Raw genomic sequence first — 25998 nt, forward strand, 5'->3', positions numbered from 1 at the left:
TTTTTGTTTAACTAAGCAAATAACTAACACAATTCTAGTTTAATAGTTTATATCTATCTATGATGAACCTCTTTTAACAGCGTTGGTGAAAAATATTAATTCCTGAATCCATTCCTGCAAATTGAACAACTTCCGCATTGACGGCCGCATGTCGTTTTACTTTGCAGCGCCGGGCCGGAAGTTGAGAAGCAGGTGCGGGGCAGGTCTTGACGCACCGCTGGCTGGAGGAGGTTTCCAGTCCGACTCCTGGCAGGCTGCACCGCTACTGCGGGCAGGTTGCCCCACCGTCTCCTCCCGCTGCTTCTTTTTTCATTTTGACGGCAGCCGGTGAAAATGTCTGACTTTGAGGAATTTGAAAAGCAGCTGAGCGAGAATCGACAAGGTGAGCGCCGGCGCTCGCTCGCTCGCTCGCTCGCTCTGTGCCCCAAATGTTAAGCTAGCGACGCGGTGACACGGTGCGCACTATCGGCTCCCTCTTTCCGTTTACCTTAAGCATCATTCGCCGGGAACACGTGACACGGCAGAAATTCACGTTTACATCATTTTCATACAGAACGCAAATGTCGGTGACGTCGAGCTCATCGTCGAACTCATCAAATATTGAACGCAGTCTGGTGGCCGGTGTGAGAGAGCGAACACCGCGCACACAGGGCACCGACGCACCAAACTGCCGTCGAGTTTTCAACATTTTTCCAAGGTTCCATCTGATATGAAGATGTGTAAAGAGCGAGGCCACCTCAGAGGGCGACCGTCCCACTCCTCTGGTTGTGTTTGTCAATTCGGCTCATAATTCAAATTAGTGACATGTATAATTGTATTGCGAAACAACTTCTTCACGTGGTGGTGCGTATCCTTGGGTCAAATAAATGACAGTACAATGCAGGTGTTTTTATGTTCCACTTCAGTTTTTTAAAATACTGCAGCAGACTGCTGTAAATTGAGCATGTCGGTGTTCATGAGTCATTGTAAATCTTGGCATCCGATATATTGGAAGTCAAGTTTAGCAGAGTGAATCCTGAAAACATGGTACTATTCCTTTAAACAAAACGAGTTGTATTTAAATAGCTTGATCAAAAACATTTTCAATTTGAATAATTTTTTTCTCATTTTCTCTTCTTTTGCAAAGAAGTTAAAAAAAAAAGAAAAGGACAGGAGACCGAGTCTTTGTTTCTTACAGGAAAGATCACATTCATTAATCAATGTAGACATTGAAACTGACAACTTAGCAAACAAAATGTGTGTGAGAATTGTCTTTCCACAGTTGCTCTTGGACCAAATTGACCACGAATTATTTAATATAGTAGCTATTCTCTGTGTTAACCATTAAATAATCAGATTTTTTTCCCCCCTCCAATAATGAAACAAATCGACATTTGCTTGTTTTTAAAGTTTATCCGTGTGCCTTTTGTGCCTTGGATCGACAGAACGAGAGCGGGAGCGACACAAGAAGAGGAGCCGCAGCAGCTCTCCGCTCAGCCGGGGCGACAAGCACCGCAGCTGGAGCAAAGACCGAGGCAGCCGCAGCCGAGAGAAGCGCAGCCGCAGCCGCGATCGCAAGAGCCGGGACCGCCGCAGCTCCTCCAGGGACCACAAGAAGCACAGGTGCACGCAGAGAAGGAGGAGGAGGAGGAGGAGGAGGAGGAGGCGGTTGCTGTGAGCGACTTGCCCACTCAGGCAGAGTCTGATCTTTGTTTCTCTCCGTGTCTTTTCTTGGCTCTCGCAGCCACTCTCCAAGAAGGACGAGGAAGAAACGGACCTGCAGGTACTGGGACGTTCCGCCGCCCGGCTTCGAACACATCACGCCAATGCAGTACAAAGCCATGCAAGGTAATCCTGTTTCCATGACGGTTCTTCCCTAAATAAAAGCGCTATTTCTAAAATTCCCACAGAGTGCAGTTGTGAGTCGCAGGCGTTTTCCATTGAACGGTGTTGGAAAAGGAGTGAGAGGAAGCTGAGCTTGTTTCTCCCAGCCCTTCTCCATCCATCGTAAATTCAGATTACAGACAGACATGTACACACAAATAAAAGCAACGTACACACACACACACACACACACACACACACTACATATGTAATAAAACAAAACATGCAAGCGAAATGTGGCTCGTGACTTTCAACCCCATAAATGTAATTTCTTTAAATTTCATTTTAAACTGTTTCATGTTTTCACGTCTTCCGCTGCCAAAAAACCACTGCCAAGTCCAAAAACTTTTTTTTAATACTTTTTTTTCATGTATTGAAATGTCGGCTTTCGTGCTTGAGGTCATTGTAAGGTCGCCCTCGTTCTGTGACCCCTGACGCGTCACCGCTGTCGTCCACCGATGCATAACAACTTCTACTACTCTTCCAGCGGCTGGACAGATCCCCACCATCGCCCTGCTGGCCACCACCGGCGTGGCGGCCGCGCCCACCCAGGTGCCCGTGGTGGGCAGCCAGATGACCAGACAGGCCCGACGCCTCTACGTGGGGAACATCCCCTTTGGAGTGACCGAGGTGAATTCTGCTCCAGTCCTCCTACAGGTCTGTGGCAGTGTTGCAGTTCTGGAGATTGGTCTCGGCCTCCAGACCACATGGTCTCGGGTCTCGTCTCGGACTCGGAGGCTTTTTTACTGAGTCTGGTCTCGGTCTGTGGGTTTTCGATCAAGACCAGTCGAGAGTCAGCCAACTCTGCAATCGCTGCGTTTCCATGACAGTTTTTTTTCAAAATAAAAGCAAAGTTTCCGCAATTTCGACTGTTTGTCACCTGATTTATAGTTCATTTGTTTTTTTAATTTTATGAAGCAAAGTTTCTTTTTGGTGTCTTTTCTTTTTCTTTCTTGCCGGCCTGTTGACGTCTGTTCATCGCTTTGTTGCCTATTGCAGGAGTCCATGGCGGAGTTCTTCAACGCCCAGATGCAGCTGGCCGGGCTCTCGCAGGCGCCCAGTAACCCCGTGCTGGCGGTGCAGATCAATCAGGATAAAAACTTTGCTTTCCTGGAGGTGAGCTACTTCCTGTTGGCAGATACCACTAAAAGCTCCTCCTGCAAGATGGATCTCTCCTGCAGGCCTCTTTGTCTTCAGTCTGCCGGCTGAGCTCAGCTGAGCGTGAAGACGCAGAATGTCGACGGCGTGGTGAAAAATATCCCCCAGGATTTGAGTTATTTTACACTAACAGTCAAACGTTTGGACACATACTTCGGATTGAATGTTTTTTTTTTTTCCTCAGGCTGGATTTTTTTTTTTTATTTGTGGAATTTCTTGAACTTTGAAGTTTGACCTTGTGACCTCTGACCTCCAGTTTCGCTCGGTGGACGAGACGACGCAGGCCATGGCCTTCGACGGGATCATTTTCCAGGGTCAGTCGCTGAAGATCAGACGGCCTCACGACTACCGGCCACTGCCGGGAATCTCGGAGCAGCCGGCGTTCCACGTCCCGGGTTGGTGCCCCCTAGTGGCCACGTGTCCCCTGTGCATGGCTGCCGAGTTTCGACGCCTTTATTTTTTTTAATTCTGCTCTTTGTCGTCTGCGCAGGCGTCGTCTCCACCGTGGTTCCTGATTCCCCTCACAAGCTCTTCATCGGAGGTCTTCCCAACTACCTGAACGACGACCAGGTATTCAGCTGCCGGCTCGGTCCGCCGCTGCTTTTCCCTCGTCGCCAGCTCGTCCTCGCACCTCACGCCTGCACAGAACACACAGTGATTGGCAGAAACCAGATGATAGCCAGGAGAGACAACATCCAGGAAAACACTGAGGACTTTTCTGATATACGTCAATAAAAAAAAGAAATTGCTTTTTACGGAACATTCCCAAACAGAAATACCTTAAGAGAAACAGATTTTATGATCAAATGTTTCTCCTGTTTTTTTGTTGAACTGAGTATTTTTCCAGTCCATATGACAAATCAAAGGATTGTTTTGCATTTTACGGACCCAAACGAAAAAGATTAGTCTCAAAATAATATAATAAGTGTAAAAATTAGATATTTTTAAAAGTCATTCTTATAAGTTAGACATTTTTTTAAGTTCTCAGATTTTAAAGATAAGCTTTCTATGCAAAACAAATATATGAATTCTAATGAATTACATTTAATCAGCAGTGTTAAATTTGCTTGTAGGCGGCAACGTCAGTCACAGGAACTTTTATTTACCGACTGACTCAACTTGCCCGACTCCTCTTTTTTTGTTCCTTATCAGACCACATGATGTGTTTTTGTTCACTGACTCGTCTTATTTATTCTTTTCAAATACTTGCAAGTGGCTGCCACCTCGTTGATACTCACAGCTCTTTCATTTTTTGTTCCCCCACTTTGTCCCCAGCTAGGGGCCCGTAAGATCGTTAAGTCTGCGCTCATAATTTGTTCAGTAGTACTCATCTACTGCTGCCATGCCAACATGTAACACAAGGCAAGTAAAGACATTCTGCTCCTCACAACGGACGCACTCGCGGCTTGCGGGCCGCTCTCTTTTCCTCCCATCATGCCTTTGGAGCGCGTCTGGCAGCCTGCGCTCGGCGGTTTTGGCCCTGCGATGCTCTTTTGCCCAGAGTTTGTAAAGAGACGCAGGGTGTAAAACGTACACAGCGGCTGTTCTTCTTGCACCTAGTTGGATAAAGAAGTTGGTCTTTCTTTTTTTTTTTTTTTTTTTTTTTTTAACTTATTTGTACAGAACAGTTGTTCACTTGTAGTGCCTCCATCCTTTGCTGCTCCTGTTATCGTAAAGTAATTCCAAGCTTTGTCCTTAGTCTAATATAAAGTTCATGTGTGTAAGGATTAAGGCGTCATAAGAGATGCACATACAATTTTCTTCTCTTTCTGATTTAACAACCTGTGTAGAAGCCGATAACTTACTAACGGCCAGTCACGTGACGGAAGTCCGGAAGCGATAACGTTAATAACTTTGGGCCAACGACGTACGTTGCATTTCATTATTGGCCGTTCTTACGTTCTGGGCTTCTACAACCTGTCAAGAGAAAGTCCAGTTCTGTCGTGCTCTTCCACTCCTTGCGGCAACCGTTGTCCTCATGACGTCGTCCCCTGCTGTTATTTTGCAGGTCAAGGAGCTGCTGACGTCGTTCGGGCCTCTCAAAGCGTTCAACCTGGTGAAGGACAGCGCCACGTCGCTGTCCAAGGGCTATGCCTTCTGCGAGTACGTGGACGTCAGCGCCACCGATCAGGTAATGCCCGGCGCCGCCCGGCGCCGCCCAGCACCTTCCTTTCCTTCCTCTGTGTCGTACATCGTCTCACCACCGGGTGCTGCTGCTTTCTGGAGCAGGCGGTCGCCGGGCTCAACGGGATGCAGCTGGGGGACAAAAAGCTGATCGTCCAAAGAGCCAGCGTGGGAGCCAAAAACGCCAGCCAGGTGAGTAAGACGACAGAGTCCGACAGAGGCGGCGTGTTTGCAACGATTAGTCGACGTAAATCCATCGCGTCGACAGCAAAAACTTTAAATTTTGAAATTTAAGCGAGTTTGGGACTCTTTCACGGAAAGTCAAGCAGCGAAACACTCCAAGCCAAAACTCCATGGCAGCACTACCTACTGTGACCACCAGGAGCCGCTGAATCATCGCGCACCTCAGAGAGGAGGAGGTCACAAATGACGTTGAGGATGAATATTTCCGAGATGCTTTTTAAATGACAGCCTTATGTGTTAATTAACCATCAGCCAACGACGCAAATGCATAATACTTTCATTTTTTCTACGTTCACCAGTTGGAAAATCGTGGAGCGGAGCTTGCTTAGGGAACGCTAGTTCACTTCAGTAACTTTACGGCAGTAAGTAGTGGATTACAGGCCCTGTCGATACTCGCATTTATACTGAATTGCATGGGGGGGGGGGACAATTCTTAGATTAATCGCGATTATGACTTGAGATTTCCAATTATGAATTGATTCACAAATTTTAAAAAACATAATTATTTTAATTAATTGATTAATCGATAGATTAATCAGTAGATTAATCAACAGATTAACCAACAACAAAAACGAGGGTTGGTTGCTGTCCTCCTCTTGACCGTCTTCCTGCCCTCTGCCTCCAGCAGACGGCCATCATCGAGACCCCGGTGACGCTGCAGGTGCCCGGGCTGCAGCGGCTGCAGAACTCGGGGATGCCCACCGAGGTGCTGTGCCTCCTCAACATGGTGATGCCCGAGGAGCTGGTGGACAAGGAGGACTACGAGGAGATCCTGGAGGACATCCGCGAGGAGTGCTGCAAGTACGGCAGCGTGCGCTCCATCGAGATCCCCCGGCCCCTGGACGGCGTGGAGGTGCCCGGCTGCGGGAAGGTGGGTGCAAGCAGCTCTTCTTCCAGGACACGCAGTCCTTCAGCAACGCCGCTTTTGCGCCCCCGTCAGACTGGTTCTTGTCGTTGCAGATCTTCGTGGAGTACGTCTCCGCCGCGGAATGTCAGAAAGCCATGCAAGCTCTGACCGGACGCAAGTTTGCCAACAGAGTTGTGGTCACCAAATATTACGATCCCGACATGTATCACAGGCACGAGTTCTGAAGGCGTGGACGAGTGTCTTCTTCTTCTTCTTCTTCTTCTTCTTCTTCTTCTGCCTCTTCTTCTTCTTCTTCTTCTTCTTCTGCCTCTTCTTCTTCTTCTTCTTCACTCTTTCTGTTGGTCTGCTTGTTTTGTTTACTCCCCTGAATGTCGTGAATGTGTCTTCGACCTGAGAACGAGACTTTTATTATCTAACAACCTGGACTGCAGCGTGCGTCTTCTCTTCGTACAAAATATTTAACCCTCAGCTTTGACCTAATATCCCCCATCGTACTCTGAATTCAAAGCTACTGTAGTATCCGTTTGTGGTAGGATGAATGTATCCAAACTAGACTAATACTGCCTGGTGGTGCTGGACGAAGATGCACCGCAAGAGAGAGAGAGGAGGTTTAGAGTTTCCTCCTGAGCACAAACACTTAGATTTCAGTCTGATAAGCCATTGACATATTTACTGTTTGGCTTTTAAAATTAAAAAACAAAAAAAGTTTGTATTTATTTTTCAGAATGCTATATTTCTCCCATGTGTCATGTTCCTTTGACTAAATGCTCCAACCTGCACTGCTTAACTGCTGTTTTTTCCTGTGGAAACATAAACTATTTAACCATGAAGGCCATTTTTGTAAATATGAAAACTTGATACGTGAAGATTAATTTACATTGTTCATGTCCACTCTAAGTTACTTGAATTTTAAAATCGGGGCTGTTGCTGATTTTTTTCAATCAGTAGTTACCAGTCTTCCATGTTAAAGTTGGAGCCCATTGTTATAATTTAATGCCTATCGTTTTGTAAAGTGTGTGACACTCTGCGACGTAGCTCGAGTGGTCAGCGTTTTCAACTGTTGAGGTTTTTGTCAAACTTCATGATGGGCCAAAATAAAAGAAAAATGCTGAAATTGACTCAAATTGCACTTTTCAAGTTATGTCAAAAGTTCTTAATAAGAATATTTATTTTGTGCACTGTTTAGAATCTTTAATGAATTCAAAGAATTTATTTATTTTGGAAATGTATCTGCATCCAAACAAATGTGTATGTGTGTAAAAAGTACATTTGGATCCCTCCTGTTTTTTTTTTATTTTTATTTTTATTTTTTTTACAGTGAGCCAACAGTTGAACACATCAAATGAAAAAGAAGCCTATTTTATTGTAAAGAAATCAAATGCAACAAACAATTAATTATAACTAGATTGTTTATTTTGTCCATATCACGGCCAATAATGTGAAAACATGTTACATTTGCACAAACTACTGCCATTGCCATGAATAAATGCTTGTTTCCACTATTGGTTGTTGTTTTTCCTCATCATTTCCAAGCAATATCAAAGTATCAATACAGTTTTGCCAAGGAACATGAACATTCACTTCCCTCTTGTGGTTACAGTGGGCATCTTTTTTTTTTTTATGATATATTTATCAAGACGATTTAAGTGCTAAAAATCTATTTAAATATTTTTTTAATATCTGAGTTTTGCGGGTTTTATCAGAATGTATTATACATATAGAATAAATAAAGTCAGCATTGGGTAAACTTTGAAACTTTTGACAGAGGGGGAGCAGCAGCAGATGGATGGAGTGTTTTGGTGACCCACCTCACAGAGGAAAGAGAAAAAAAAACAACATGTTACTTTAATGTCAATTGAAAATGAACAAAAGCTTTACAACAAAATATGTGTCTTTGAAGCCGCACGGTATTTAGGTCTTTATTGAAATGACTCTTAAAACACTGACAAAATGATGAAATACAGCTATTTTATTACCTCCTTACTATTAATATAAATTCCTCAAGTTCGGCTGGCCGGATTAAAAAGCTTCATGGGCCGCATGTGGCCCCCGGGGCCGTAGTTTGCCCATGCCTGACCGAAGTAATCTAAAACAAAACGCTTGCATATACTTGCGTTTTATTTTGTAGGCTCTAGCCGGATATTGTGTTGCCGGATATCGACGGTGCGGCTCGCTCCCGCCCCGCAGGCAGCCCGGTGTTTGACAGATGTGGGACTGCGAAGTCTCGGCCGTCGGTCGGCGTCAATCGGGAGTTTGCGAGGAGCTGCTTGCTGGGCAGCGGCGGAGCGAGTGCGGAGCTGCTTGTAGCCGGCGGCGGAGCGACATGTCGGGGGAGAAGGCGACGAGTCCGTGCGGCAAGTTCCAGGCCAACATCTTCAACAAGAGCAAGTGTCAGAACTGCTTCAAGTCCCGCGAGTTACATCTCCTCGGCGACCGAGACATGGAGCAGGTAACGGCCGAGAACTCGCTCTCTCCCCGGCTAACTCGAGCCCCTCAGCCTGCACTTTAGCATCGGCTGAAAATGATTAATTTTTAATTTTTTTATTTTTTTATTTTATAAGAAACGTACATCGAATTTAAATGGGCATTTTTTTTTCTTCTTCTGTTCATTCATTTATGTCCAAGTTTTTCGCTAGTTTTCCCCAGCCGGAGACGGGACTAATTTTCGTTAATTTAGGGAGTGTCAACAAATTATTTACAGCCGAAGGAGCGTTTGACAACTTGTCAGTTGCATTTTTGCCATTCCAATGGCGAAAAATCACGAAGGGTTGTCATCTTTATTTTATTTTCATTATTTAAAACGACAGACTGTTTTGACTTGAGAATGACCTTTGAGGACTTTGAAATTACATGAAGCCAAACGTTATGTTTTTAAAACTTTTTTTTTTTTTTTTTTTTTTTTTTTTTAGAAAGTTTTACTTTTACTGTATTAATGTCACAAAAAAAACAGAGTGTATTTAAACTTGTTATAGTTAGGACCCTATATTCAATGTGACTCAATAACATTTGTCGTTTCTCCCTCGAACATTCATGTATTCATGTAGGACAGTCAGTGGTGTTGGTTGCCTTGTTTGCAGTTTTGTCGGCAGACAAGCGAGACTCCGCCAGCAGCATTCGGAGCGTCAATAAAAACGTCTCGACTTGTTTAAAAAGAGGAGCGACTCTCCTCCTGCACGACCGCGTTCAAGGTGGATGTGTGTGTGTGTGTGTGTGTGTGTGTGTGTGTGTGTGTGTGTGTGTGTGTGTGTGTGTGTGTGTGTGTGTGTGCGCGCGCGTGCGTGCAGGGCCACCGCCGCCCCCGCCAGAGACGTTGTCGGTGCAGGTCTGTCATGTGGAGATGATGTCAGCCGACACTCCTGACAGCTTCCTACATGCCTCACGTTGCTGAGATGTGTTATTACTCCACGCCCCCCCCCCCGATACCCCCCCCCCCCCCCCCTGCCTGCTTTCACCCAGGCCTGTAATTTTAAAAAGGAACGATGTTGCTCAACCCTGCGACAAATCAATCGCGCAGCTTGTTTGTGTTTTCGAGATGTATGGATGCAAGTCAGACGCCTTCGCACTGGTTTTAACAGTAAACGGGGGGAGAAGCTGTATTTTTTTTTTTTTGGTGGTATTTCTTGGGTTTGTCAGAGCAGCCGCTGCTGCAGCGTTCATGTCGCTTCTTCTTCTTCTTCCGATTCTCCATCTGAGGTCAGATTAACTTCCCGACCCTGTCTTCCCCTGCCCGCTGGATCCTCACAGCCGATTGGGTGGGGAATCCTCTGAGGAAGGCCGAAGCTCTCTGTGGGGGGAGGTTGGCAGGATGGATGTGCCAGTTTTTTCGAAGCTGAAGTGCGAGCAATCCCGCTGCCATTTGTTACTTTAAAAAAAACAAAACAAAACAAAAAAAAAAACCCGTAAAGTGCGATTGTCACGCTGAAACAATTAGCTGCTGAATCAATGAGTGAATCATCAGGAGGAATCATGAAAGAGTTCCAGCAGTGATTCACTCTTCTTATGTAACCACCCAGAGACCGAGACTGAAACTGAGTCCCTGTTTTTCTGTTTACACCGTCCCGTCCCATCCCAGGCCAAGCCCGTCTACGGCGGCTGGCTGTGTTTGGCTCCGGAGGGGACGGACTTCGACAACCCCATGCAGCGCTCCAGGGTGAGTGAGTCCTGGACTCGGAGGAGACCACCGCGACCACGGCGCTCCCTGTACGTCGCAGATCCTCTCTCCAACTCTGCCGTGATGTGGATGATTTTTGCTTTGCAGAAATGGCAGCGTCGCTTCTTTGTCCTGTACGAAGACGGCAGCCTGAGCTTCGCCCTGGACAAGCTGGTGAGGAACCTCCTGACGACGACATCAACAACAACAACAACAACAGCAACAACAATAGCAACGCAAACACGGCAAACGCTGCTGGGATCAGGCAGGCAGCCATCTTTAGGCCAGATGTCGTGTGCGGAACCGCAGCAGATGATTTGGGCTTAGCCTGTCCTCTAATGCACACACACACACACACACACACACACACACACACACCCCAACCCCCAGCTCACTCACACACACACACTCACACACACAAAAACACTCTCTGTGATCCCCTCAAATCTGTCTCCGCACCACAAACTCGTCACGCTCAGCGACACGGTCGGAACAGAAGGACACATTTTTCATTCATTTAAACGGGCTTTTCCTGACACAATTATAATTAAAGATCCCACATCACAGTTCTCAGAGCTTTATTTTCTCACCTCAGACTCCAGTGGAGCAGCGTCATTGAATTAATTACCTAAAAAAAAAAAACAACCTCTCCAGATGTCCAAAAACAGCCCGTTTAGCCCTCTGTTTGCATCCTCCCTGCAAAAACTGAGGCTTTGTTTGAACTTCGATGTAATTGGAAGGGCACTAAAACAAAGTGAGCTGAGTGGGCAGGGCCAGCACCTGGGGAGGTGGGGTGGGCGTGGCCACTTGGTCACCAGCACGCAGAAGAAGTGACGAGTTCCCGGGCGGCTGGACTGCTGTTGGTTGGAGTGAATTCAGTTGTGTTGTGATTGGTCCTCAGCCCAGCACGCTGCCTCAGGGCACCGTCAACATGAACCTGTGCACGGAGATCGGCGACGCCGAACCCCGGACGGGCCAGAAGAACGCCGTCTGCATCCTCACGCCGGAGCAGGAGATCTTCATCCGCGGGGACAATAAGGAGATCATCAGCGGGTGAGAGGGTGGGAGAGACGACAGGAGGGGCGGGGAGGAGGCGGAGTGTGGGCGGAGTCACTCTTGACCTTGTCTGTCCTTCCCAGGTGGAGCGAGCAGCTGGCTGTCTACCCGCGGACCAACAAGCAGAACCCGAAGAAGAAACGCAAAGTGGAACCAGTTGCTACGCAGGTAGACGCAAAACCCAAGACTTGAATCGGATCCATTTCAGTCCAGTCCAGTCCAGTCCAGTCCAGTCCAGTCCAGCCAGATCCAGTCCTGTCAGATCCAGTCCAGTTAGTCCAGTCCAGTTCAGTCCAGTCAGATCCAGTACAATTCAGTCCAGTTGGATCCAGATCTAGTCAAATCCAGTCCAGTCCAGTCCAATAAGATCCAGTCAGTCCAGTCCAGTCCAGTCCAGTCCAGCCAGATCCAGTCCACTTAGATCCAGATCTAGTCAAATCCATTCTAGTCCAGTCCAGTCCAGATGATCAAGTCCAGGCAAATCCAGTCCATTCCAGTCAGATCCAGTCGGGTTTCGCTGGTCATCAGAGTGATAGTGTTGAAAATGAGTGAAGACGGCTGGTGGACTCTGGTTTAGTTTTACAGCTGATTCAGCGAAAGAAGAAAGAAGAAAGAAGAAGTTGACTCACTATGAATGCTCCCTGTCCTCATTGTGGTGTGCGTGTTTTCTTGTGCTCTTCCTGCTGAAAGGAGCCCAGTCCAGCCAAGATGGCCGCCACCGACTCCAGTTTCCCAGCGTCCAGCCAGAAAACACCACAGTCCGTCTGCGCTCAGTGGCAGGAAGAGCTGCGGGCCAGCGGTCCGGGCGTGGCCCCCATGTGGAGCGACGGCAGACCCCCGGGCTCAGGTGCCACAGAGTCACAACACACACACACACACACACACACACACATACACACAGAGCAAAGCCACTTCCTGTCCTCTCTTGCTCCATCTGTCCTAACGTCCTGCAGATGTTCTCGCGCTGCTTCTGAGGCCTCGACGTCTCTGAGCAGGAAGTTCGCTTACATAAAGAGAGACAATAGCTGCGTTTACAGTGCAGTTTTTTCGCAAAATAAAAGCGATATTTCTAAAATTTCAACAAAGTACAATTGCGATTTTTGTAGCCCATAGTAATACGATAGTAGTTCTCGTGAAATCTCATCCCGCGCGATTTTACGATAATTACCTTTGCGTTACCTTTGCCTTTTTAAAGCTGAGCGTGATGAGTCAACCTCCTCCGATGTGATGCGAGGCCTGGTGCGGCAGGACAGGTGGTCTCGCACGGTCCCAGATACCTGGTGCTGGTGCTGAACCACCTCTCCCCCACGGATGAGGAGAAGCTCGTGAGCGCCACTGTCGTGCCAGTGCTGCGCCCTGCTGGATGAGCTCAGTCTCCAGCGCCAAACGGAGCTTTGTTTCGGTACGCGACCGCCGCGATGTGATGACGTAGCGTCGCGCAACGCTCAACGCCATCACGTAAATGAGCGCGTGGACGCGGGTCTGGCGGTCCGGCTGCGAGCTCATCTGAGCCGAGCGAGATTAAAACCGATTCGAACCCGGGTGGCTTGCCGGGGTTGTTTTGACGCGGGTCGACGAGCCTTTTCCCACTGCCACCAAATGCCGATTGTTAGCGTGTTGGAAAGAGTTTTTATTGGCCAGTGGGAAAGGGGTCTCACCAAGCGGTGGCGTCTGACCTTGGAAACTGTGACTCGCCGCCTCTGGCCGACGCCTCGTTAGCGCTTCACAAGCGTTTTATTGCCTTTCTGAGTGTCTGTGGCTTCCAGTGATGTCATCGTCTCTTCGCAGGCTTCCCGCCGCCCGCAGAGCCGCCGGCCTCCTTGGACCTGGTGGCCAGCAGGAACATCAGCAACCAGCTGACGGAGCCTAGCAGCAGGAGCCCCCACCGAAGGTCGGGAAAAAACAAAAAACCAAACTCGTCGTCTCGCTCGGCAAAGAAAAGCTTTTTATTCTTCAAAAGGACGGAGACGCACGGCGAAATGTGCAAGCAATTAGCGCCGAGGACACATCCCAGGGCCTGTGTGAGGCCCCGCCCCCAGCCTACCCCCTCCACCTCCAGCCCCCACGGAGCCCGCCCCCCCCACCCCCCGACTAGACATCCCACTGCAACACATTTTCAAATATAGCTTCAAGGCAACGCTCCTACAGTTTGTTTCCTTTCTCAGAGTGAGAGCTGGAGAACACACACACACACACACACACACACACACACACACACACACACATGCACACACACACACACACACACACAGGCCGCCTTTTTGGGAAACACACACAGACAAACAGACGTGCCTCCCCTTTTTCTAAAATAAAGGCCAGCAAATTCCAAAATTGTAAAAACGTTGTGGCCATGAGACATCAGCAGGACCCTCGGTGAGGCAGCAGAGGTCGCCCCGAAGGTCGGAGACGTAAACGACTCCATCGACACGTTTCGCACACATTCCGAGAAAGGATTTTAATGTTGGAAACCACACAGCTGCCAGCAGAGCAGCAGCAGCAGCTGCTCAACAATCATCCTGACGTCATGTGTGTTTGTACGTCACGCTTTGTTTTCCTCCCCTCCGGTGGAGGTTTACTCACTCACTCCTGCCCCCCCCCCTGTTTCTCCCCCAGACACGGCAGCCCGACAGAGAGGATTCTGGGAGCGGGGGACGTGGAGGCGGGGTCGAGAAAGGGGCGGAGCGAAGCGCGCGCCAGCAAGCGAGAGGTAAAGATGCAGGAGGAGGAAAAAAAAAAAAGAGATGGAATGTTTCCCAAAATGTTTTTTCAAAGTTAGTGAGAGGTATTTTTCACCCCATCAAAAAGTTGTGGCACAGTAGCGACAGACGACCTGCTCACAGGTACAGTGGGGTCAAAACGGCAGCCACCCATTCTGCACTTCGACTGTGAGAGACAGAATGTAAAAAAAAACCCAAAAATCCAGGAAATCTCATTGTATGATTTTCAAAAGAATTGATTTGAATTCTGTCCCTCACAGACGTGTGACTTCTTCATTAAGAAGCTCCTCTGTCCTCCACCTGTATTAACGGCACCTGTTTGAACTCTTTATTATCTGTATAAAAGACACCACAGAAGATTTTTCGGGGTTTGGTTGGTCTGTCACATTCAAAGTCGACCAGTTCGATTGTTTATTGCCACGGTAAACAACAGCAAGATCAGCGGAGAACACTGTCAAGATGGATGTGCCAGACTTCAGACGTGAAATTCAAACCTCGGGGGGGAAACCTTTTCAGGGCTGAGCCCACCTCCCATCAGGTCTGCGTGCAGGGTTTTCGATGAAGGAGACAGCGCGTCAAACACAACGCGTCAACACAACGCGTCAACACAACACGTCAACACAACACGTCAACACAACACGTCAACACAACACGTCAACACAACACCTAGCGGCAACGGCAGCAGGAACATTGGCAATTTGTCAGGCGGTAGTCACAACAGAATAGCCCTGATTCAAGCTGGACGTTGCCTCTGACTCAGACCAGTAGCTGCACCCAGGCTGTCCTGGGCCGGCCTGTGATTCACCGCAACCAGGTGTCGTGAGAAAAGGAGAAGAAAAAAAGCGTCTCCGTGCTTTAACGGTGCGTCGTTGCCGCTTAAAACAGAAGTGACGACAGTTTGGCACGAAACACGTGGAGCGACGGGCCATTCCCAACCAGCCCGGGCTTGTCCGTCTGTGTGTGTGTGTGTGTGTGTGTGTGTGTGTGTGTGTGTGTGTGTGTGTGTGTGTGTGTGTGCGTGTGTGCGTGCGTGCGTGCGTGCGTGCGTGCGTGTGCGTGCAGGTGCGAGCGAGGCAGTGATTCATTGACAGCGTTTTTTTTTTTTTTTTTTCTTTTTTCTCCTCTGAGAACATTTGCGTTGCGTGGCCGTGATGCCCCGCGGGCCTTCAGGCCGCCTCCTGTCCCAGCTCGGAATCTGGGAATACGACGTTCCCGCTCGCAAGCTTTTTTTTTTTTTTTTTTTTTTCCCTCCCTGGGATTCCTGAAACGAGACGCAGCCGAGCGTCACCCGGCTCGTCAGCGGGACGAGCGCGAGTCGCTGACGGACGTCTACTGAGCGCGCTCAGAAACTCCCAGCACACCTGTTTGAGGGCAACAGTCGGTGGGTGATTAAAGGGAGTGGGATGTGGTGGCAACATTAGACTCCTGCCCCCTGCTGGATGACTGCAGTATGGCGCCGACAACTGTGTCTATGGCTGCGTTTCCATCGCCCCTAGAATTGCGCAATACTTAAATATGGCGATAAAACACTGGTGATGGAAACAGCAGCTTGGAAAAACCTCTCAAACATGGCTAAAAGGTATTTTGAGTTTCTCATGAGGTGGCTTTTCACACGCATCCATAAAGAAGTATATCGCAAAATGGAAACACTTTTTCGCATTTGTACGTTCAAGTTAAAATGGCGAGTTATAATTGGACGCAGGAGGAGACGGAATTATTTTTTCAACAATTCTCGACAACAATCTCATGAAATCTCGTCCCGCGAGAATTCTCGTAATTGCGCAGGACAGGATTTTACGGGAATTACGGCGCTTATGCGCTTCACACCATTCGATGGCAATCGTACTTTGTCAAAAGTTTTGGAAATACCGCTTCTTTTTTTTTCCAAAAAACTCTAAGGGAAACTCGGCTTATGTGAGCAGATGGCAGAATTAATGCCAAAATTAGTGAATTATTATGGCAACATTTTTTTTGCTGTCTTTTAATCAAGTTGATGTTCATCATCGTCAAGTTGATCACTATGACGATAAAAGATAGGTTTTTACTGATATTAAGCAGCAATTTTCTATTTTAATTTTCAATTCCCAGAAAACATTTTCACATCAGATGTTTGTCATGACTTCCACGGTGCTGCTGGAACCATGAGAGTGTTTGATTACGAGATGAGAGGAAGATATGATGATGTGAAACAACGTCGCTGTGCGTGTTCGCTGGCACGGCTAGAAAATCACGTTTAATCACGGCTCGTGCTTTATTGACACAGTTTTAATCTTTTTTTTTTTTGAGATGCATCCAGAGTTTTTAATTCCAGAGTTTAAAGGGTCCCTGCGGAGTCGCAAAACATTTAATACAGATTCAGCCCCCCCCCCCCCCCCACCCCGGGCTCCACTCCAGATGGACAGATGGCTGTCACTGCAGCTGTTAATCTTTGATTATACAGAACCGTCTCACTCCACAGTGTCACCCTCACATAGATATGTTTTCCAGTGTGAACACAGCCACACATCACGTGATGATTTATTCCTTCGTCTTTGTTGGTTTTCAGTCGTAGCCGCCGGATGGTTGACAAAGAACCTGCCTGGAGTTCATGTAGGGCCTCCCTCCTCTTCCTCTGTCTGCACCGCTTGGACGTTGTTGGGGGGGTGGGGTGGGCGAACGAGAATTGGAGGGAGTCGAGCGGCGCAGCCAGAACTCTGCGTGCCGCGTCCTTGGATGGCGCTCAACATAAATGCCAAGAAAAACACAACAAAGGAGGCTCTGTCACGGCTAAAGTGCTCCCTTTTTACTGTTAGAGTAGTTATATAAGAGGGGAGAGGGGATTAATCCCTCTATCAGCAGCAGAGGAGGAAAATAACTGGTCCTTTCAAATCTTTGTAATCCAGAGCTGCATCGCTCTGAAATGTGAGCACTGGCAGGGATTACGTTGCCACCAAAAAAAAAAAAAAAAAAAAAAAAAAAATCTGATCTCAAGCTCCGAAACGTTTTTGCCACTAATGTGAGTCAGAGTTTACAAGGCCATCGGGTCCCCCCCCCTCCCCCACCCTCGGATTAACACACCCTCCCCCGCCCCCAACCAGCAGGATGATCTCTCACGCCCCCTGCTGGAGGGGAACCAGTCCAACCTATTTCAAACCTGCAATATTCTCCTCACTGCAAAGTCTTCATTTGTTCAAGATTCTTCTGCATTCTTCTGTTTTATTTTATTTCATTATTTATTCTTTAAATAAATAAATAAATGAATAAATAATTTTATTGATGAACCCAGATTCAATACCCAGCAAAAAAAAAGCCAAAACGCCTCCATCTTCCAGGTCACCCTGAGACCTTGCAGCACCTTCCACGTGTTTGGAAGGGAGCAGCAGTGTTCTTTGCTTCCAGAACATAAACAGACGGTATTGACAGGAGACGTTGGGAAAGTCAACGTCGCATCATACGAGGCCTTTTGTCTCCCCAGAAACTCCAGTCGTGTGGAGAGCCGCCCCCCCGCCTGGCCGCCCCCCAGAGGAGAGCGCGCTCTCTGGACCGCCGCACGTCAGAGACCTTCATGACGGTGAGTCACCGCCGCAGGCTTCCACCCTGCTGTTCTGTTCGACAACCCAAACTTCCAAATGATTGTTTCCTCATTGACAATGCATCAAAGTCAGATTTGTGTCTCTGTTTGCAGCCTGATTTATTAAACTTTAAAAAGGGCTGGATGGTCAAACTGGAAGGAACTGATCAGGTAAATTATTTGTTTGTTTGTTTTTTTAAATGTAAACTCTTGCAACCTGTTTATATTTCTTGCCAACTCTTTTGTGTTTTTTTTGCCTCCTCTAGTGGAAGAAGTTCTGGTTTGTGCTCTCTACTGACAGTTTGCGGTACTACAAGGACTCCATTGCTGAGGAGGTATTTTTTTTAATTCACTTCTGTACGAGTTCTATTTGAACCGAGTCTCCTGCACAAGACTTCAAGACACCTCTCACCCGTCCCTCAGGCTTCGGCCCTGGAAGGAGAGATCGATTTATCCAAGTGCTACAACGTGTCCGAGCATCAGGTTCAGAGGAACTACGGCTTCCAGATCCACGTAAAGAAACAAAAAAAAAAAATCATCCTGACACAAAGAAGGAAGAAAAATGATCTCTGAATGAACTCAACAGGTTTTTTTTTAATGTCACAGACCCCAAATGGCGTCTACACGCTGTCAGCCATGACGTCTGGGATTCGTAAGAACTGGATCCAGGCTCTGATGAAGAACGTACACCCAGGTCACGCCCCCAACATTGCCAGGTAGCATCACTTCCTGTTTCAATCTGTTACTGTCTATTGCTTTTTTGCATCATCAGTCTACTGCAGGAGTTTCATTCATTTTGTTTTGTCATTATACACACACAAGTACTTCTGAAAGGATGTCATTTGCTAAAGTTGTTAATCCAACTTCTTCTTCTTCTTCTTCTTCTTCTTCTTCTTTTCCTAAATTTCGATGTCCTGTGCAGCCTGCTGGGGCACCGCGGCCAACCCGACTCCCTCCCCAAACCGGACGTGACTCCCTCGGCTGAAGTCTCCGCAGAGCCTCACCCCAAACACCGCTCGGTGACCGAGAGGCGTCGGGAGGGGCGCTACCGGACCTTCGACTGGGCCGAGTTCAGGCCCCAGATCAGGTCCACGCGGCCCGACGCCGACCCCCAGAAGGCCAAGGCTCCCAGCTCACTGGAGCTGTGCGACCTGGAGAGGAGGAAGCGGCGGGAGGAGAGGAGGAGGAGGTACGAGAGCACGCTGGGCATCTCTCTCAGTGCCTGCGGCGACCCGCCAGCAGGGGGAGGCGTGAGGGCGCTGAGCCCAAAGTGGCAGCAGCAGGTGGAGGAGGAGGTGGAGGAGTGCTGGCGGCTTGTGGAGGCCACGGTGCTGCGGCTGGACAGGAGCGTCCCGCTGCTGACGGAGCGGCGAGAGCCTGCAGGGCTGGAGGAGCTGCTGGAGGCCTGCAGGAAGGAGGTGAGGACCTGAGCACAGGAACTCCTCTGGAGGTGCAAATAGAGCCAAGTTCTTCTGACGTTCTGAGCAGAACAGAACGTCTCAGAATTGCATCTGAAGGTTGTGGTTTGTCACTGGTTTCTACTCACAGATGGATGATCTGAAGGTGCGACTGGAGGAGTCGGAATGCTGCAGGCTGGAGCTGGAGGCCCAGCTGAGGTCGGCGGGATATTTTCAGCAGCAGGTCGGACGCATTTGGTGCTTCAGTTCCAGTTTTTTAAACACGTTTCAACAAATGATCCACTTAAGGTGTTGTTATCTCGGATTTTCTGCCCAGCAGGAGCCTTCGCCCAGCTCTGACTCAGAGTTTTGTCCAAATGAGATGCAGCTAAACGGCCACGTAAAGGCCCTGAAAGACACGTACGAGGACAGGTCCTTAACGCAGCCACCGCCCAGTATCTGGCTGCACGACACCGAGGGGAACCTCCAGCAACTGAGGGACTCCTCCTCCTCAGAGACGGAGGCCTCGCCGCTGCTGTCGCCTGCGTCGGACCTCCAGGAGGAGGTCTTCTCTCGGAGCGATACCGAGGAGAGCCAGCAGGTGGAGACAAACCACAGCCAGTACGGATCAACGACTCTGGAGGAGCAGAACGTGGCCAGGAAGCTCTCGCTGGAGGTGGAGCTGCTCACCAGCCAGAACGAGGCCCTCAACCAGCGCAACCAGGAGATGCTCAACCAGCTGACGGAGGCTGACCGCGAGATCGAGAGGCTGAAGGCGGAGCTGAGCAGCAGGTACAACGAGCCACGCCACCTCCCCGAGGAGGACGAGGAGGAGGAGGACGACGAGCAGTCAGGATGCACAGAGCTGGAAGTTCTGCAGAAGGAGTTGAGCTTGAGGAACCAGAAGCTCCTGGAAGCACAGGGCTTGATCTCCTCCCTGGAGGAGAACATGAGGCAGACGGAGGCGCTGCTGCAGCAAAAGGCCGAAGGAAGCCAGTCGGAGGACGTGGGGGAGGGAGAAGATCCGCTGCAATGTTCAGAGCCCAGCGAGGAGCCGCTTTCAGAGCTGGAGACACGACTCAGCCAATCGCAAGAGAACTCCGAGGAGCATCTGACGGAGGAGGTGGACCTTCACAGCCAAACGGCTGCAGATACACTGGCCGACATCGGAGGGCTGGACGAAGAGCCGGAGGAGGAGGAGAGGTTGGGAGGAGGAGAAGATTCTGTTGAGAGAGTCAAGGAGGTGATTGAAGGAGAGACGACGAGGCTGAAGGTGTTGGAGGAGCTGCTGGAGCTGATCTGCAAGTCGGACGTCTGTTTGAGGAAAGAGGAGGAGGAGCAAGTGACGGTGGAGGGTCAGCTAAGGTGGGAGGAGGAGTTCTGGAGCTCGCTGAGATCCTCCCAGGGGGTCAAGGAGGAGGAACCTGTTGGAGAACTCGTCCGCCAGGTGACTGGTCACATGCTAGCGGGGACGCAGCTGTTGCTGATGGGACTCTCCCAGTCCGACCAGGACCTGGTGACGAGCGGGTTCGACCAGGATGACCCGCTTTTTGAGGTGAAACGCTTCCAGGCCGTCACGCAGAGGAAGATCTCGTGGCTGAACCACCTCGCCGGTGGAGACCACGCCTCCGTCCAGGAGAAGCTCCGCCCCGTCGCTGAACGGCTCGCCGGCCCTCCCAGCGAGCTGCTTCGCTCTGCGGCCACAGAGGCCGTCTCCTGCTGCCGTCTGAGCCGCCTACAGCTGGAGCACCGGGAGGAGCTGCGACAGCTCACTTCCTGTCTGCTCCGGCGGCTGGCGGACGAGAACGAGGCCCTGAGAATAAAACTGCAGCAGCTGGAAGACGGAGAGTCGCAGCGGTCGAGGAGTCAGGCCAGCATGTGCTGCCAGACCGACGAGATTCAGCTGCAGGACGGAGAGAGTCAAACGGCAGAAAGAAATCCCCAAGACGTCCAGGTGCCGGAGACTGCTGGCACGGAAGAGAGGAGTGAGCCGGGCTCTGACACGGAGGAGGTGTCAGCGCTTAGGAGGAGGCTGAAGGACCTGGAGGAACAGCTGAGCATCAGGGAGGAGGAGCTGAGGGAGGAGCTGAGGGAGGAGCTGAGGGAGGAGCTGAAGGAGCAGCTGAGGGAGGAGCTGAAGGAGCAGCTGAGGGAGCAGCTGAGGGAGCAGCTGAAGGAGGAGCTGAAGGAGGAGCTAAAGGAGCAGCTGAAGGAGCAGCTGAAGGAGGAGCTAAAGGAGGAGCTAAAGGAGCAGCTAAAGGAGCAGCTGAAGGAGGAGCTGAAGGAGGAGCTTGATGGGAAACTTAGATGCGTTCAGGCGCAACACGAGAAGGAGCTGGAGAAGCTGAAGGTCAGTGGGTCAACCTGAAGATCAGACAGGTGGATGACAGACTGTATCAATGAGTAGCTCAAGTATTCTTGTGTAATATATACAATACATTGTACAAAACAAGCTGCGCTATAATAGTCCCACTAGAGGGAGCTGTTTGAAGCCGAGCACGTGCTCGTCAGATTGATTTGAATTCTGAGTGATCACTGAATAAATGTGAGTCTGTGTTCCCTCAGGTCACGTGCACGCACAGCTTCGCCTCCATGGAGGACTGCCACGTCAAGGTGGTCGAGGAGCTGCAGCGGCGCCACCAGCAGGAAACGGAGCGCCTCCTGGTGGAACGAGACCGACTGCTGGAGGAGGAGAGCGCCGCCACAGCCACCGGTGAGGGGGCGGGGCAACAAGGAAGTCTGATCGGGTGTGAATTCCCGACGACTGGAGTGAAATAATGCGTCGCTCTGATGTGTCTCAGCGATCGAGGCCATCAAGAACGCCCACCGTCTGGAGCTGGAGAGGGAGGTGCAGAAGAGACGGCAGATGGAGGCGAGGACGGGAGACGCTCGCCTGGAGGACGTTTACAGACAACACAGGTGCACCTGATCTCCTGAACAAAGCATTGCTTTCTGGATCCTCATCATGTCCTGAAAAATGCTGGAATTTCTCAAGAATTCGGCCTTTTCAAGTTCACATTGTGACGATGAATCTGTGGTTCTCTGTTCAGCGAGGAGTTGACCTCCCACCAGCGGGAACTCCAGGTTTTGTCGCAGCAGTTCTCCCTCCGCTGCCTGGAGAACGGCCACCTGGTCCAGGCGCTGGACGCCGAGAGGAAGGCCTTGTGTCAGTGCCAGCAGGAGAACCAGGACCTGAGAACCAGGAACCAGGTGAGGCTGGGAGGACGGGATGGTCCTGGCACTGCAAGAAGAAGAAGAAGAAGAAGAAGAAGAAGAATCTTGAATGTTTTTATCACTAATCACTTCCTGTCGTCTTGCCGTGTGATTGGTGCAGGAGCTGAGCAGCCACCTGGCAGCAGAGATCACCAGGTTGTGCTCTCTGGCCAAGCAGGACGACCTGCTGCTCAACCAGGAGATGTGTGTGTATGAGATGGAGGTGAGTACTTTCAGTAGTTGGGCAGCTCGGTGATTTCTCGTCAAAACCAGCTGGAATAGTGCGTTTTATCACAGCTAGCGCATTCACGTCATAGTGACCCCGATCAAAGTAGACGGCTCCCTCTGGGGGTCAATTTTAAGCCATTGCAGCAAAAGGTTGAGCAACGGGATCCGTCACGTGTCGCCAAGTTGTGCTGAAACAGCATTATTATATATGGCCACTAGATGCCCCTATTGTCAGGACATCCCAAATGCGCCTGAGCGTCGTTTATTGAAAGCAGTTTGACTCTCTGGAGGACCAAAGCTGAAGGTTCTGGTGTTGCCGTTGCAGATCACGCTGCGAGTCAAGGAGTCCGAGGTTCAGTGTCTGAAGCAGGAGAACACGTCTCTGAAGGCAGAGCTGCAGTCAGCGCAAAGGGTGAGAGCACGTGGAAAACAGCAGAAAGAAGCGTCAAGACAATATTCTGTGAGTAACGAGTCAACTGGCCACCCACGCCTTGTGTTGCAGGACAAACGGAACGCCACAAAGCAGTACAAGGACGTGCTGACCGAGCTGAGCATCACGAGGGCCAAAGCAGACAGAGAGGTAGAGGAGCTGAAGGAGAACCTCAGGTTGGCCCACTGCGCTCTGGACCAGGCACGCTGAAAACACAGCGCTCACGCACACACAGATCACAATGTGTGAGGTCACTTCCTGTGGGAGCTCTAATAGAAAACAACTGGACTTGTAGAAGTTCCTTCCTCGTGTATGTTGAAGATCACGTGCTAAAGTCTATTTTTTAAAGAGCTTCCATGTGTCCAGCTGCTCACTGCTCCAGCTGTCAGAGGCTGACACGACCTGGATGACGGAAGACATTCACCCAAACTTCCCCTCTTCCTGTTCTTAGTATTGTTTTGGCACTGGCTTGTTATTATTGTTCAGGAAAAATGTTCTGTGGACCATCATTTTACTTTCAGTCACTATTTATCAGATGATGTCGGAGCAACTTTGCCACTTTGTTTTTGTACATATATTTTATCTGTACAGCTATATTTGAATTGTATGCGACTCGTCAAAACTGAGCTTCATAGTGTTCATATGTTGTCACAATGGTTTTAATCCTCTGATCCCTGCTGTGTGAAGTAACACCTCTTCCAGTGAACTCACATGTGCACAAGGTCTTATTTATAGTCACACACTGCACCTTTTATGTTCTTTTGCTTTCATTTGTACTTGTCGGATTAAATCTATACCATTCACTGAATTCTGGGCCTCTTATGTCACAAAACACTTTGAAGATTTTTTTAAATTTTTTAGCTCCGGAATGTAATTGTTTTCTGAGAGTTATCTTACTTTTAATATTGTGAAGATGTGAAAGATGCCTAAATGTTCAAACATTTGAGGATATGGCTAAGGAGAGGAACGCTGTCGTGACACCGACTGAGTGAGTATTTCAAAAATAAAGCCTTGAGCCACAAACTGGATTATGTTTTGTGTTCATTAAAATCAACAAAAGTTGAAGTATGCAACAACTCTCTGTATTTACTTTACAACGAAAGAAGGCAAAACTTCATTTGAAAATGACTGAATTACATAACGAGTATAGATTTTCTGTAACGCTGGTACTTTGATGTAAAACGTAAACTGTTAATGACTTAGAAATTATGTATTTATAGCGCTAAGCTTCTTTTTTTTTTTTAATTCACCATGGCCAAAATAGAGAGGTTACGGCGTTTTAAACGACTTAAAAATGGGCGAGTGCGGCAAGAAAAGGCACATCACTAAGGAGCTTTTATTGTGAAGAACTTCGTTCTTTCCCGGCGACAGTCGGCCGGTTTCGGAGTGACTTGATGCTGAGGGCTCAAGGTGTCCATGATGACAAGTTTAACGCACCAGCGTTTGGCGCGTTCGACCGGATTCACCTGCGGATAAACAAAAAAATGTGTGCGCGCGGGGGGACAGCCGCCCCCTTGACCGGAAGTAGCGCAGCGGGGCTGAGTGACGTTTAGCCTCGCTAGCATAACGCGGGGACAGCTGTTGTTTACATCCAGTGCTGGCGATGGGCCCCGGGTAGGTGTGTTAGCTCACCGCCGCTACCTCCACCCGTCCGAGGGGAAGCGTCGCCCCGGCGGCGCGCGTCGAGGAGCCGGAGTCGCCCGACCCGCAACCACCTGCTTCCGGGTAGGAGCCCACCTGCTGGGCTAACCACAGTTAGCCAGTCAGTCAGTCAGTGATGAGGGCCGGGTTACCTTCACTTTGAGCAGGCCTACCTGTCAACAGTTACTGCGGAGGCTGTTGGTTTTGTAATCACAGCTCCTTTTGTTTCTACAAAAACATTTTGTAGAATTCTGAAATACAGAGAAACTGTTTTTGTAATCCACCCCCCACACCCTCACACACAACTAGCACATTTTTTTCAAGTTAGTATTTGGCTCCAACCCCTTGAGGAAGTCGTGATTGTTTCGGTCGTCTATATATTTTAATATTTTATCCCCTTTTGATTCATGTTTGAAAATCCACCCTTAGCATGTGAAAAAACAGAGGACAATTAAGTTTTTGTTTAAAAAAAAAAAAAAAAAAAAAAAAAAAAAAGTTAAAACATTTACAAATATTCTTGTACTTTTAAAAAAGAATTTCTTGAGCAAATAAAATCATTTTTGCTGCTTGATATTTTGTGAGTGTCAAATGTGTTTGTTGGGTAGTCTAACCCTGTTAAATTACAGGTTCAATCAGTTTTCATTTTTGTGCAATTCATTTTCATGTAATAACATTTTGTGGTGTGAGCTGTTTAAATATGTTGTGTTCTTTGATGTTTTGGTGCTTTTTGTTTGGAATTATTACTCTTGACTCTTGTCTTTGGTTATAAATAATCATTATTGTTTTGGGGCCTTTAGAAAAACATTTATAAACATTATGAATAATTATTTACAATTTTTATAATATCATTTTTTGACTCCTATCTGCACACACACATGGATCTGGGATAAAAAGTTGCAGTAAAAGTTTTCATCTTGTGTTTCCTGCAGTGATGGAAGTGTCCCCTCAGGATCCTTCTCTCATGGCCATGGACTTGTCGAAGAACTTCTCTGTCCCCCCACTGGCCTGCAGCCATCCTGAAGCCATGGACCTGGCCAAGAAGCCCGAGTGGTACCACCGCCGGCCGACCAGCCCATTCAGAACTCGGTCCTCATCCTCCTACGGCGCCCGGTCCTCCCGGCTGCACCCTGAGGCTCCTCCCCCCGTGGAGCAACATCCAGAGTCTCTGGGGAGCTACAGGGGTCCCTCGCTGACCCGTGGGCTGGACCTGGATCTGTACCACGACCACCACCGCAACCTGTGGCATCCGGGTTTCTACGGACACGAGCAGAGCGGCAGCCCAGTCCCCGAGAGCAGCGGCGGCGAGGAGAGCGACAGCGGCTCCGACGTCATTTTCCTGGTGTCCACGGCGAAGGAGCCG

At 49.0% G+C, this 25998-nt stretch overlaps 2 protein-coding genes across 3 annotated transcripts; both read left to right on the plus strand.

The window, feature by feature from the left end:
* The first annotated feature begins 184 nt into the window (after positions 1-184).
* LOC142881445 (splicing factor U2AF 65 kDa subunit-like) lies at positions 185-7752 on the plus strand. 2 transcript variants are annotated; one of them, XM_076015734.1, is made up of 11 exons: positions 185-382; positions 1425-1602; positions 1724-1827; positions 2351-2493; positions 2863-2979; positions 3278-3416; positions 3512-3591; positions 5030-5152; positions 5251-5337; positions 6014-6259; positions 6349-7752. In XM_076015734.1, the coding sequence occupies exons 1-11, from the start codon at positions 334-336 to the stop codon at positions 6478-6480; spliced, it is 1398 nt and encodes a 465-aa protein (XP_075871849.1). In that variant the 5' UTR covers positions 185-333; the 3' UTR covers positions 6481-7752. The 2 variants fall into 2 exon arrangements, with proteins under 2 accessions (XP_075871849.1, XP_075871850.1); XM_076015735.1 differs by having other exon boundaries at positions 6017-6259.
* Positions 7753-8433: 681 nt separating this feature from the next.
* LOC142881436 (uncharacterized) lies at positions 8434-25745 on the plus strand. The gene is made up of 23 exons (XM_076015722.1): positions 8434-8705; positions 10329-10406; positions 10515-10580; positions 11308-11459; positions 11546-11630; positions 12153-12309; positions 13251-13353; positions 14076-14169; positions 17634-17729; positions 17844-17900; positions 17996-18064; positions 18153-18242; positions 18336-18445; positions 18652-19147; positions 19278-19370; positions 19467-21476; positions 21692-21839; positions 21928-22045; positions 22177-22336; positions 22461-22562; positions 22893-22979; positions 23070-23985; positions 25568-25745. Exons 1-22 carry the CDS (start codon positions 8463-8465, stop codon positions 23205-23207), a joined length of 4752 nt encoding a protein of 1583 aa, XP_075871837.1. The 5' UTR covers positions 8434-8462; the 3' UTR covers positions 23208-23985; positions 25568-25745.
* Positions 25746-25998: the final 253 nt, after the last annotated feature.

Source organism: Nelusetta ayraudi, unplaced genomic scaffold, assembly GCF_046127955.1.
Source record: "Nelusetta ayraudi isolate G7.1 ecotype Tasmania unplaced genomic scaffold, CSIRO-AGI_Nayr_v1 ptg000195l, whole genome shotgun sequence".
Taxonomy (NCBI): Eukaryota; Metazoa; Chordata; class Actinopteri; order Tetraodontiformes; family Monacanthidae; genus Nelusetta; species Nelusetta ayraudi.